Raw genomic sequence first — 15,301 nt, 5'->3', positions numbered from 1 at the left:
TGGAAATTAAAAATATTGTCATTGTCTTAAGTCAGGGTAGCAAAAGCCCAGACGCTTCTCACAACATTAGTGTCCACATTTCTCAACAGAAGGAACCACTATATAGACATATACTTGTCGACCAAAACACTCTCCCACATGAAAAACATGTTTATTTCTACTATGTTTAACCTTGGATTTCTCCAAGGTTAAACCCTTTCGCTACCCTTGACTTCAAGAACGGTGCAGAAAACACCACCCCTACAGCACCACTGACCCACAGTGTGGTACATTCACTTTTTACGATATATTTACAGTTAGCCACAGTACCTTAGCTTCCAACCATGTTTGTAACAACAACAAAGGGTGAAGGCCCAGCTGCTATAGGCTTTTACACCCTTGCTTGTGTACTGTGGGAAGCTAATATGACAGGTCAGTGAGGTCCTTCAGGTAGTGACCACAATGGCCAGTAGCACATTCAGCAAAGGGCTAAAAAAGCAGCCCTAACCTGGAACACAACCAGAAACTTCAGAACCCAAGACAGGCTGTAATTTACTTTCTTAGTTCATTGCTCAACAAAACAATCTGAAAGATTAAAGGATTGTCCTTAACATCAAGAACGAGAGTTCCTCTGATGTTGGCTCTGTTGTGACGAAGCATTTTTAATGTTCACTTGTAGTAGCTCACAACCAAGTGATGTGGTCGGAAACAGAATCAAAGAGAGGCTGGTTTTGATGGCAGATTCTTTAATGTTTGCGTCGGCATGGCGATACCATTGTTCCTTATAGAATAGAGCTTAATTAGGTCATCAATTAGATCTGCTCCTGGGAATGTGCTGCGCAGGACCTGTTCATGATTTCAAAGCACAGCCAAGCTACCCCACTGCCATTGCACCACACAAACAGTGTTATGAGCTTCCCTAGCAATCTGGAATGAGCTTGCTGAGATTCAAATTATTTCATTCTTGCATTATATCAATTTCTGCTCATATCAATTTTTAGAAATTAATACACTGCCAACAACCAATTGGGCGCTTTTGCTTCTGATTGATACGATATAAAAAATTGCTTTGATATGAGGAACTAGAATGATAATGAGGCTGGATTGGTTGGTAGACATCGATTGATATGCAGACATTGTTACATCAAGTGAGGCACAAGAATATATCAAACAACAATGGTGCGCACAACCAGATTTGATAGTCTAAAGAACGTGATATAAAGTGCACATAAATGCCATGGCTAGATTAATATAGGTGTATAGTTATAAATACATACATTACAATTGAGTGTAATGATATAAGTTAAAAATAAAATAGATCAGATTTTGACACAAACGTCATGATACAATTTGAAAAGTTTCATGTGACTTCAAATACATGTCATGGTAAGGTGCCAAAATTTCAGTTACAATTGTCACAAATTCTACAATAAATATATTTTAAATGCACCTCTGGTTTGATTTTATATGGCATGTAGTCTGCTACTCATTTGACTGGAGCATGTGACTAAGAACACCAGAAAAATTTTCTGTGTATTCTTTCAGTATCATACGTATTTACATCATGTGATTCCCGAATGATACAAAAATATAAACAATGTAAAAACACACAAATATATTTACAAGCGAACTGGCATACAATGACCTCATTTCTTTGAATACTCTATTGTCAGTGAGATCCAGAAGTTGCAGATTTTTTCGTATTTGGAGAGATCTGCATTCACTTCTTAAAGTTGCTATTAATCACAAATTATATTTTTCGATTATGTATAAAGTGACGCACCTCTGTTCCCTTTATCTATGTTTGGACAGGTCTTACCACCATCGTGATCCATTTGATTTCATAGATTCTGGAACATGTTGATGTATATTCAATTAAATGCTGTATGAATACTGTAAACCAGTAAATTTTCACAAGAATTTTGAGAAAAAAATTGCAATCCACAAAAATGAAAAAAGAGAGGAGCAAAATTTTGCCATAACAGGAGAGAATAATGTTCAGGTCAAAATGTTTTTGCAGAATATCACATTTTAAGTTCCTCCAATTATACATTTGTCATAATGTTAAATAATGATACAATTATTATGGCTTTACTGGTAACACAAACAATTGAAAAGTCTAATTTCATGCAGTGAATGCATGTTAATCAACATGATACATTAATACAACTGAGACAATCAAACTGAGCAGAAAGCTCCTTATTTAGGGTTCAGATTTGAAAGGAAAACTGGAAGATTTGATCAACCTCATTTTGATTGAAATATAAACAATATGAACTAAATGAACGAGGTCAGACTGAAGAATAGTGTGTAACACTGTTTTTGATTTTAGACAAATTGTCATCACAAGTTGAGTTGATAGAGTGATACTGCTAAAGACAACAGTCCCAATGCTTGCCAACACAAGATTTCTCTACAACCAATATACCGATTTTGGTAAAATATATTTTTTCAGATTTACAATCTTCATAACCTTCAGAGCAGTATAAGAGGTAGCATCCTCCTCAATTTTCGCCCACACAAAAAGTTGGTGGTTTTTCGCTAAGCCTGTCTCCCATGGGCATGTAATTACAATTGTACCTCATAAACTCCCAGATCAAAGACAGCTACCATTATGAGCTAATTAGGCGCCCGCTCCTCAAGGAGCACAGTCGTCTCTACAACGATCTCTTGAAACATCGAAATATCTTCTGAGTGTATCTTGGAGAGAGCGTCATGATTTAATCTCCATGATTTTAATCCGAAAGATCGAGTTAGCCAACACAACAAAGCCAAACCTGTGTGCTGCCCATTGTGGCTTTTTATTTTAGTGGAAGCTGCCAAGGGCGAAGGAAGGCTACGGTGGAACATAAAAGAACTTTTTAATAATTTCTGTGAAACGTTGTAGAACTAATTCCTCTAAGAGTCTTGGCCCTTGCTACATCAACCATGTTGAGTAATCAAAACGGCTGTTTTTTACAGCGCAAGTGTCAAAATAGAGTTGGAGATCAGAGAAGTCTTTTGTGAAACACCCAAGAATAATTAACCCTTTTTCGAGGTGAAGGTTATTTGTTTTGTGCGTAACGGCACGCACTGATCATCTGCAGCGATAGATTCCAAGTTCATGGACAGCTCACCCAGCCAGTCTATTTTGAAAAAAACTCATAGATCCGAATATTGTTTCAAACTTCTGAAAGTATATCTCACACACAATAACAAATAACATTAAATCAATGCCCTAACCAGTGCCTATGTAAAGTATTCTTTGTATTTACAGATGCAGTTTTTAAGTTTTTACCAAGTATGACAATACGTGAAAAGCTCAATTCTGTACCTGCCTTAGGTAAATCAAACAACTCTCTTTATACCAGCCATCAAGGGAAGTGCGTATACGCCTAATCTTTGAAACTGTTGAATATATGATTACATGTTCAATATGAATAAATAATACATTAATAAATAACTACGCAAACAAAAAATATGATGCTTTATCAGGAAAACACAACACAATTTCTTTGAAATTTTGATTTTCATCTCTATGTAAATGATAGTGCATCAGTAAAAATATTAACAGATATAACACCGACCAACATAATTTGTACGATCCAAATTGTAAGGAAATAAATGCAGATTTTCACAAAAAGTGAGAAGATAAAATTATGCCATCATGGTGAAGTTGATATACTTCTAAATACTTGGACAAAGCCTACTCTACAGCGGTAAATCATGTATGTGTCATAATTTCACATCCTCCTCGCCACCAAAATTGGTAAAATGCAACACTGCGAAAAAAAACCATTTACTTGGCAATTAGTTTGCCAAAATTGCCATGAAAATTCAGCCAGGTTTTGGAGGACTTGCTTCAAAATTACCTAAGATCAGATAAAATGGACCACATAAGATGTTCATTTGATCCAGTTGAATTGATAATGAATCCCTTCTTATCATCAAGTATCATAAAATACCATCATAGTATATACTAGGTTGGAGCCGCACCCATATTTCAAACCACCCATATTTCAAACCTAACACCTGGTCTTGAATCAATAAAACTGATTCATAAGAAACCTGATAAAGCATGGAATTCTGACATCGTTTTGAAATTGAAATCAAATAAACAAATTCTATTAACAACGGTTGTGTTATGGACGCATGTGAAGATGACTTCTCACACATGATATGCGGGATCTTCTATCAATGGCCTTTCACCTGATCGCAGAGTCAGTGCCGCTTTGAAGGTAGCGCTGGGTGTCATCTCCCTTTAGCGAGGAATGGAAGTCTCTAGGAACATGATGACTATAGTGCTAACTTAGCTACTGTTGTCATGACAACGGTGATGACAAACAACGGCCACGATCTCGTCTGAGTTGTTGTCGATTGGCTGGAAGCACCAAGTTCATTACCTGCAATGGAGAGGACCGCACCAAGTTCATTACCTGAAATGGAGAGGACGACACCACTTCAGTTATGACTGTGTGAAAAGTGAGCATCAATGTTCGCTCAATGGTGCTAACTAATTATTGGCATCAGAGGAACATTGCTCGCGAACAATGCGAGATCCTGATTGCCCGTACTGAATGGGTAACTCCCTGCGGGTGATATCGGTAATATCAGCTTCCTCATCTGAGCTGAAAGGAAAGAATGCAACACAACTGAAAGAAAGCCATTTACAGAACAAAAGGATGCGTTAAGACCATTCTGAAAGTATAAGGTATACCATAACCTGAGATGAAATCAATCGTGACTCAAATCACTCCAAATATCAACACATCAGGCAGAGGAGGGGGGGGCAGTGTGTTTTTCCTACTCCCAAGACGTCTCTGAAAAGCTTGTTTTTAAGCACATTAGGGCACTTTTGCTCTTGTTTTAGAAGCCAAAACAGAAGAGAGGGTTAATCCAAGGTGGACAAGCAGCCAGATACAGTCACGTAATTTGCAGAGAAAACTTTTTCCTCGTCTCATGATGGCTGCATCTTTTTGCTTTCGTCCATTACTGTAGTCAACATCGTGACCATGAGATATCTCATCGTAGAAAGACACCTTTAACATGCCATTACCACTAATGGATTGTTCATCCATCAAACACCACTTTTTTCAAATGACCATCACTTTCTTGTTATATCAACACTGCACTTGCAGTATTACATCGTAGTTGGGATTTGAAGAAAATGTCAAGGGCATTCAGCACTATGTTCTGTTAAAAGGATTGTTATTGATGACTGTCACACTCAGGAGGGTTCAACATCACCAAGGTTGAGGTTTGGTGGAGTGGCCCTTCCTGTAGAGTGGGGATACTGCTAGTGCATGATGGGGTGTATCACTGTGGTCAGGCCCCAGTAATAGCCTTCAGGTTCATATCCTCAACAAAGTTTTGAAAATGTCCACAAGAATAATTCTTCATTCAAAGGATGATGTTTTGCATAGTCACAAGCAAAAAGGTAGAACCTGGAATGCAGTCCAAGTGTTTTTGACTTAAGAAATGGCGTAACTCGGGATGTCAGGATAGGCCACAAATCAGCCAGCCAGAAGTCACCATGTTTCAACAGGCCTCTAGCTTCAACATACCTTGATTTAGGATTCTATATGTGATTCATAGACGGGATATTACCAAGGTAACCATGCATACCAATAAGGTATCAACACTCAAGATGTGACTACGCATAAATATCATGACACAATGCAAATTATCCGCTTAATGACGGCTTTATCAGAGAGTAAAGATCGACGGTTTATAGTAGTCTGCTGTTGATACGGAGGTAGTACATGAGACTGGTGAGAATGACATGACGAAACAGGCATGCCCACTAGTTAGAAATGATGACTCAGCTTGCCTCTCCAAAATGTGTAACAAGCTGCCTTGTTCCACACCAGCCGATGTTGCTGTGGTGTGCCAGGGGCCAAACATATGGGGTCAGCCCCTGTCAAAAGTGACCTCACAAACATAACTTGGCGAAGTTTGGCCACTCCACTGTTAGAGGTGCTGATCTGGATTACGGCTAATTGCGGGAAAGAATGTGATGTCATACCTGCAACATGGATGATGCTTAAACATCCCCTGGCGATATCTCTGAAACAACCCATCAAAGCAGCTGACAAGAACCATTCAGTGCTTACCTGCAAATTCCACTGAGAATTCTGAAGTTGTAAATGCCCCCGTGGCACTATTTGAGGCGATGCAGCTATAACGTTCGACTTTAGCGTGCCTGGTCCCCGTAATGTTTTTTCCGTAGATTGTCAAAGTGCTCATCACTCTAGCTTGCATGACGTATGCACCTACATACATTGGAGGTGGACTCGAGCATTTTTCTGATTTTGTGGAATAATTTGCCCTAGGAACTTGCTTTTCGTGGCCCTGGAAAAAAGATGAAACCAATTAAGGCATGCAGTGACAATTAGGGAGAAAGAAAGTCAGTAAAAACTTGGAAACAGAGTAATAGGGATGATCCAAGATAATGATAGATTTTCTGAAAGAAGAGAAAATGAGGCTTATTATCTGTGATAAATGGGGGATGGAGGCTCCAAATGGAACTGAGGCAGACGGCCTGATAATAATAATGATCAGGTTTTTTCCCATTCACATAGTAGAACAATAAACTGAGGTGACTATGGCTCTAAGGGTGGCTTCGTTAATGTCACCGACTGAGAGTGCAGAGAGCAGTTTTTACCCATTGAGGACGCTTTGTAAGTAAATGTTTCAACAAGAAGTCACATGAGCTACACAAACTTCTCGAAGAAAGATTTCCCATCCTTGAGTTTTCATGAGAAGGAAGTTATCAGTTGATAACTAAATTTGCTGTTCCTGAAAACGATTCATTTATGAAGAGAAATTCTGCCACTTGAGAGTGTTAACCAAGCGTGCTTAACAGCTCATAGTGTTCAAAGTCACATCCATAGAAATGTTCATCATGGAGGAAAATAATGCAATAGCGAACCTGAACTGATTGCGAAGAAGACATACAATGACATCTCGTCTCATTAGCTGCGCTTACACCACGAAATATTGGTGGACCAATTGCACTTACACCACCACATTGCCGCGACAAATTGGTTCGGCAATCCATTGCCGATACAAATTGCCGAGCGAATTTGTCCCACCAAGCTTGATGGTCCAAATTCGCCCGGCTTGTTAAAAGCTCGGCTTTGTCGTGGTGTACGCGCAAATGGTTCGGCAATTAGCTAGTTAGATGGTTCGGCTCCAGGCGGCGCTTTCGAAATGGCGCTTTCTGCCAAGGCTTTCCGCATTCTGCTTATTGTTTGCGCGCCATCTGTAGCCGGATTTTATAACTAGCTGCAGCGCTGGTGTAAGCGCTTGGTGGATTTTCGATGGTGCGGCATTGGTTCCCGAACCAAGATTGGTGGTCCATTTTCAGGTGGTGTAAGTGCGGCTATTATCTTCTTAGCGGTAGGTAACATTTCTAAGGCTTCCCTTTATCAGTATCACTTTCAAAGAAATCAAAAGAAGAAAGGATTTATGGCAAGGAGATATAATCTGTTGAAATGATTTAATTGCCTGTGCAATAAGTCTTGTTGTTGATGGTATGTGAAGTGGGAAGGAGTGTCGTGATCACCTGATCATATTCTTCAGTCATGTCAGTAGAAGTGGATTGAAGAGAAGGTTTTATCAGGTCAAATGGAAGATACAGATGTATGAAACCTCCTACAATACAAGCATGCAATCAACATCGGTGGTTGTAGTCCATACGACGAACCACACCAAACGCTATCTCAAATGGTTAGCTATTCAATGGAACATTACAGCGCCAGGGAAGAAATGTATCAACCTCCCAAGTGTTCAAAAAAGCGATCAACTTGCGTGTTTTCAGTCTGAAGGAAACACACCCCAGGTTTCTCAAATGGTCCCCAGCTGACTTTGCCTGCGATGAAAATACTTCACTATCACGGCATCACACTTAACATCAAAGAAGACACTCCACCGGAAGACTCATTTAACATTTCACCACATTTATATAGAGAATTTTCCGCTTCAATCTTATTTTTCCGCCACTTAGGTCGACGCATGCTTGATCGTCTCCGAAGGTTGTCAGAGGCAGGAGATTGGCTGTCACCTGGTTGTGGCACGTTAGCAACGTAGCAAGGTATTCTAAGCTGATGAAGGGAGTCGGGGACATCATGTAATCGGGAAATTGGTACTGATCATATCCCGAGACAGATTTTAGTGACAGGATTAAGGAAAATAATGTCTTATAAGATACTGCAGCACACTTGCTTGTTGCAGAAAACTGATGTTGGACATTTTTCTATAACAAAACGTCAGGCATGACTTTTTTCAGAGCAAATTTGTTCCATCACATCAGAAGCCCTTTCCATACCATTTCAAAATGTAACAGCAATTTGAAGATTGAAATATTGAGGTTTACATCTTGATGGCATGATATGACTGCCAGATAAGGCAGTCCCTCCGGTCTAGTCCATCCATTAAACCTTCCCCATAACCATGATAACCACATCAGACTAATCAAGAAAGATCTCCCATTGTAGCATGATAATCTGATGGACTGCACAAAACTTGGCCAAGGGAGGGATGAAAAATCACCCATAATGGTATTTGATACGATGGACGCCTCAATCTCATAATAAACCTATTAGAGAAATATGACTGAGTTATCTCCAGCCTTAGGTTGGCGCTGCGGGCTGTCTTGGGATGTATTGTGAGCTGAATACTAATGTAGAAAATCTGCCCTTGAATTGAAATGGGATTTGCAGAATTGAAATGTCTCATCAGTTAGGAAATCATCCAACTTTCACACTCAAATCATCTTTTCCCCTGCCTCTCCTTATTGTGAGCTCAGTTGATCTCATCGACCAGGGAAGGTCAATCGAGCCATTATAAGTTTGATTTTTTCGGAAAGATGAGTTGCTCTGTTAGCTACGACTGAAGTTGAAGAATAAAATCAGAATCAAAAGAAATCATTTTTGTATGAAATTAGCTCTACACAACATATTCTCCTTTCAAAAAAAGGTCAAATTACCACCAATATTGCCTTTAAAAGTTTGTTCAGTCAACAGACAGAGCACAAGGAGCTCTCCTCAAGACAAAGGAAAGTTTGATTGGCCACGCAATAAGACCATCACAATTTCTCCTCATCATTAAAAGCTGCACCTGCACCTGCTGAAACATTTTCCGTTGACTTTCAGTCCCAATAGAGCTCTGCATGATACAGAGACTTCAATCATAACTGGTATCATTATTCGTCATTGCCCCATACCAATGGTACACTCCTTTCAACAAATTGTCAAAATTCCTTCTTCAAATTCAATGTCCTCGGTGAGTGTACATGAACTGAAACTCTGCCATTAGATGATTACACGTCTGCAAAATGTGTCCCATTTTCTGAAAGTTACGACTAGTGCGCCCATCTATCCTAATTAGCAATGGCATACTTCATCTCGTCAAACGTGAAAGCTGTCTAAAAGCTAATTAAAAGGAGTAATCAGTTGATAAACGGCAAAGTAAACAAAAAGGTTTTCACTCAATAGGATGCATATTTGTGTTGATCAAAAAACCAATGAAGCTTTTTGAAAAGCTCAAAAATATTCTTTTTTTCAGAGCGAAATGGTTGCTCCTGCAATCATAATATAACCACGGTGCAAGCTATCGTCAGGAGACTTTAACAACGTATTAGAATATGAAACCGCCTTATGATCTAAAATGAAATCCTTCGAGACCTGCAATAGCTGAATCAAGTGAAATGAAAATGACAACGTACCATGCTTGTTCCCAACTTCCACTTGATTGTTGGTGAAGGATACGCGCATCCTGTGGTGCAGTTGAGGTAGAGAATGGCCCCAGGGGGAAGGTGAACCATCCGCGTAATTGACTCTTTATATTCAAAAGCATTAGCTCCCTTCAAAGATTGCGTAATTTCCATGTCACGGATTTTAGCTGAAATGAGAACGATTTTTAACCCACTGTTACTAAGATAGGGTGATAAAATGCATCTTTGGGGAAACCCACAACCAAGATACCACAATACATCAGGCCTGAACTAAACATGTCAAATTTTGAAATTTTTGAAACTGAACTCACAGCTGAAAATCAAAGTGAAAAGATATGGGGGTATACTTTTATAAACCCAAGAAGTAATTTTTAGTGAGTTTTTTTTCTTTTATTGATTCTGCTCGGTATTTTTCTCAAAATGAATTGACAAAAGAGACTTTTTTCTCATGCCATTTTTTCACATCAAGATCATTTACATGCTGCTCTTCTTGCATGAAACATTGGAGGCTAAAGCTTGAGCTACCCAAGCGAAAATGACCTGATACCCATACATCACCTGTCACAGCCAGCATAACTGACTCCTCAGATTTCCTAATCTTCTTAGATAATCTTATCACACTCTACAGAGCCAAACAGTTACCAATAGAAACTGCATTATTGTATGACAGCAAGAGCAAACGAGTCAAGGCCAACACCTTAATCCCAACACAACAATTAGCATCACATCACCATGGCATCGCAAGAAAAAGACGAGGTGCGTACACAGCAAAGATGGCTTTTGTCACAAAATCAACAGAGATCCGGTAATTACCACGAGAAATCGTGAAGATGGTAATTATGATGCATCCGCTAGACTATAGCAAGGATGAGTTGACTCACCAAATCACAGCAACTAAAAAGCTTTTTGTCATAATTACATGACTAGTAAAATACCAGAATTGCACCTTTTCAAACTGGGATGATGTTGCCCCTTCTCAAGTGGACCTTGCTCTCGTTAAAACATGGGTGAACGAAACACTACGATTTCTAGGAAAGGGGTCCATGCATTGCATCAAAAACTTTAGGGTACATGTCAGAAAATAGTTTTTAAAAAAACCATGGGTTCGGACTCGGAGGGATACATCAAACAAACAAGTTTTGAACGGCAGTCTGAACGCTCCCTTTGGGACGGTAGATTAAATGACACCAAGCATGCCATAATGTATGATAAACCCATGACAACATGAGTTCATAAGAAACAAGGAGCTTGGTTTGGCTTTGAGACATTATGATGCTTCGAGACAGCATTACTATTAATTCATTGGTTGATCCATCTCTTTGAAGGACTTATTGGATCCTATTATCTCAAAGCAGAGAGAAAGCCAGACATAATCATAAGAGTAAGACAGCTTTGATTAGAGACACTGAGATGGCAGGTTTTCAGTGTCAAAGGCAAGGTAAAATCTGGTGTGATACTTCGGGAGCCAAACCAAATGAAAAATAACTTGTTTTAAGAAAGAGAAGTCACGAACTTGCCAAGTCTGAAAACAACTCTACTTTTACTATACATGTCTCAGATCAAAGAACTAGTCATTTCACTACCAGAAACTATAGCTTGAGGCAAATCTTGAACAAAACTTCCAAGGTGCACTATCAGTTTCAAAATATTTCTCATCTTGAGAAAATAAGGATCGTTTTTCAAGTAAAAGACGATAAAACACCATGGGCAATTACTCTGAGATTGTGGAAGATCAAGAATACAACGAAACACCAAAGAGGTAAGAGGGAATCCGAAACAACTCTAAAACAGGTATGATGTAAGTAACAGTACACAGTATGACTGAGTAGGGTAGATTATATCGTTTTGGTCTGAATGATTTGATCTCATTATTATTTTCTTTTGATCAAAAAAGTATACGTAGTACATTGTAGTACATGTAGTGTAGAAGCTTACAGAAAAAAACTGCCAAATTGGATTTAATTACGATTTTTAGGATATTTTTACTGCACAGAGTGTTAACAAAGCCATTTCATTATCTCCGGGAGATAATGTTCAAACATTTAATCTGAAGATGGAGCCTCAACTAATAACAGGTGCTTGTATTGTAGCGGGTGATCTTCGAACATAAACCTAAGGAAGGTGGTAGTGCTGTGTAGAACAAGCAGCCTCATCAATTCACTTCATCAATAATTCACAGTCTGGGATACTCCTTGGCTATGTCCACATGTAAGCTGGGCCGTGGAAGAGGAGCAAACAACTCATGAGGTGACTCAGTGGCTATCATGTTTTAGCCGACACTCACCGTGCTTATCATACATCAGAACTATTGGTTTTCTTGGGAATGACTCTTTTCAGATGTGCCTTCCAAACTCTTTGCATCTGCACAACCTGTAGTCAATGTTGAATTGTAAGCCATGGAATTTCCTTTCAGATATTGAATGAGCCATGCCAATGGCTGAAATCACTAGGGAAGTACAGTTCAGATAATACAGGGGCAAGCTGCCGAACATTCACCAACATGTACCAAGGCCTACGTATAAGCCTAACCCTCACCGAAAGGCAGTGCACTGAAAATGACTGCATCACACTGCTTTTGACTGAAACCCCCACTGCATATGACTGTCTTAGGCATATCATTTTTTCTTAATGTTTTAAAACCACTGATTTTGACTGAAAGACCACTGCAAAGCACTGCCACTTGCATATCATTATAAACGACGTATTTCAAAAACACTGCCTATGACTGAAAGACCACTGATTTCCACTTCTCCAACTCTGATCGAAACCCGTGGCATTTCAACATGACTGAAAACCACTGCTTTATGACTGGTGAGATTAAGACTTGATGGCAGTGTAAAGCAGTGGTAATTGCAGTCAAATTCAGTGTTAAATATCACCCATAATGCAACCTGAGACAGGAAGCTTAAGTTTGAATTTGATAGTCAAACATTCAAGAAATCATGGTACCTCTTCATATTTCTCGATATTTACCCGAATTTCAATATGAGAAGATGGGAGTTTTAGTCAGTTTGAATTGGAACACATAAGGAGCCAAATGAATGCAAAAAGGGTAATCTCGACAGACACTGAAGTTGTATTTTCAGCAAATCAAGAAGGCTGTATAGGCCCTTAGGTGTTGTAATGCATGCATACACTGCAAGATATCTGCATGTATCTTCATGCATCTACTGTAGGCCCTATAGGTGTTAATTGTAATGTATGCATACACTGCAAATTATCTGCATGGGAGCTCAATACACATCAATCAGTAGATCATTATTCTACAGGCTGCGTGCAGTTACTTTATTTGGACATCAATTTGATCTAGCTTCAATCCCTGACATCACTGACAGTAAGCTATGTGCCATGTGTCGTTTCAATTGTCTGGTAACCCCATCTGACCACTGTCATTATGACAAAGTTTGCAATGACGTAGGTCAAGGACGTGAATTTGTCATCTTTTTACTGTGTCACGTCATCATACAATGGCGATGTCCTCTATTTGTGCAGATGACGTCATCACTGCCATATTGGACGCAAACACACCGTCTAATTAAAATAGGACAGCAAAAGTAACAGTTCGCTAGAAGTTTTTGCTTTTTCGAACAATTTCTTTGGTTGTCATCAGCACAGGGGGGTCATGTCCCCCAAACCTTTCTCGGCATCCGTGCCTGCATGCCATTAAATAAATTATTTATATTAACACTGAAAATGACTGCTCCCTCCAAGAGGTTTTGGAAATGGCAGTCAAAATCAGTGGTGTTTCAGTGTGGATTCAGTGTGCTGCGAAATATTTAAATTAACACTGAACCCCACTGCCAGCCCCGTGCATGATGCATAGTGGGGAGTCATTTTCAGTGTCAAAAGCAGTGGAAATCAGTCAGCCTAAATATTTAAATGAGCACTGCTTTTGACTGCCTTACCACTGATTTTGACTGTCTTACCACTGCTTATGACTCCCTAACCTCTATTTTTGATTGCTGTATAACTGTATGCTTTGGTATTGCGTGACTGAAAAACACTCCCTATGACTGCTTTCCACTGATTTCAACACTGCCATAAAAATGTGAGGTAACACTGCAACCTGACTGAATCCTGACTGATATCACACTGCTTTTCGGTGAGGGAAGGCAGGGTGCAAACATTACAGATACATGTAGCTTGTTACAAGTAGAGTCACTCCACTTGTTGGCATTTGACTTGAGATAAGTGACATTGAGCAAGAATTAAGAGTGATACATCAGTTCACAACAAAGGTAGGGGCTTACATACAAGGTAACAAAGATATTAAAAAAGCATGACACTTACTATAGACAACCAGGGCAACCCTGTCAGCACGTCCATCATAGGCACATTCATACATCCCACTATCATTCCACTGGACTGACCGCAGGTGCAACACATAGTGTCCCGAATCATTCTTATGTTGACACTCTGATAGATTAAAAGTCCGATGGAAGAGCTGATTAACATGGCAGTTTTCTGTAATGGGCTGTTGTTGGTATTTCCCAAGTGCCTTCCAATACACAGGCAGAGCGGGATTTATTTTATTCACAACTGAGCAGTTCACATCTGTATTGTATCCTTCATTTACAGTTGAAACGGACGGCCGGACTGTTAACACCAGGTTGTGCACTGAAAAGAAAGATCAATTTAACAGATAAAAAACTAATAAACTTTATATGATGATCAACTGAAGTATCCACTTTATAATATAGTCATGATCTAGATACTAACACATCACCAAGACAGTAGTCGGTATAACATAATTCTTCATAATTCTTTATGTAGCCTTGTAACGTTGTGTGATGTAATGCCACTTTCAAGTGTTCAAATCAACATGGACGTCATCGTCTAACCTAGATCTTAGGGACTCAGTCATTAGAGGTAGGGCCTGAATCAAGCCTGTCCTTCACAATTAGGACAATCCCGAATCAAAATGCTGCAACACCCAGAGAGTTAAAAAGAGGACATCTCCAACAATGACCTGGCCCAACTTGTGGACTGTGTCATTTGTGAACCACACAATGACACATTAAGTATGTCTGTAAGTGTATGTAGTGTGTACACTACAAGAAGGAGATCATAACAAAAAGTGACAGCTGATGAAAAACGGAATGGATTAATTTACACTAAGGTTTTGACACAGATAGTGATTTGCAAATCATTCTTATATATGAGTACCTTCTGCTAAAACCGCAGTCAGAAAAATACATATCCAGGTCCCATGGAAAAACATCATAGAAGAGAGAGAAAAAGGGAATCCACTGAGAGTAAACCTGGCATAATCCACATGCAACTCCACGCAATTTCCCTGATGTTCCGATGTCCACCAATTTTGTGGGGGAAATCAAACATGACCGTTCGTCGGTGCAAATGACGTCACGGCGTGGAATTCCGTTCAGGTCTCGTTAGGGAGTTTTTCCAGAATGTACGTGATGATGACGTTCCCATTAACAGGACGTAACATCTATTTTAAAATGCGTTTCCAAAGTGATTGCACGAAGACAACCCATTTGTGTCGTATATTACTTGAAACGCCCGATTCCCCTGATTCTGCAGGATGTTAAATCGGGCATTTTCTTTCTTTAAATAAATCATAAGCGTCGCATTTGCTCCAAGCTC

General features: G+C 39.4%; 1 protein-coding gene across 1 annotated transcript; it reads right to left on the bottom strand.

Annotated features, from left to right (window-relative positions):
* Positions 1 to 197: 197 nt before the first annotated feature.
* On the bottom strand, positions 198 to 14,987 carry LOC135494715 (uncharacterized). The gene is made up of 5 exons (XM_064782960.1): positions 14,861 to 14,987; positions 13,985 to 14,311; positions 9,686 to 9,861; positions 6,072 to 6,309; positions 198 to 4,394 (listed from the first exon to the last, which is right to left on the bottom strand). Exons 1-5 carry the CDS (start codon positions 14,916 to 14,918, stop codon positions 4,255 to 4,257), a joined length of 939 nt encoding a protein of 312 aa, XP_064639030.1. The 5' UTR covers positions 14,919 to 14,987; the 3' UTR covers positions 198 to 4,254.
* Between the last annotated feature and the right edge of the window lie 314 nt (positions 14,988 to 15,301).

Source organism: Lineus longissimus, chromosome 1 (genome assembly GCF_910592395.1).
Source record: "Lineus longissimus chromosome 1, tnLinLong1.2, whole genome shotgun sequence".
In the NCBI taxonomy this organism is placed as follows: Eukaryota; Metazoa; Nemertea; class Pilidiophora; order Heteronemertea; family Lineidae; genus Lineus; species Lineus longissimus.
The sequence above is the reverse complement of the archived record's forward strand: the minus strand, read 5'-3'. Positions and strand labels throughout refer to the sequence as shown.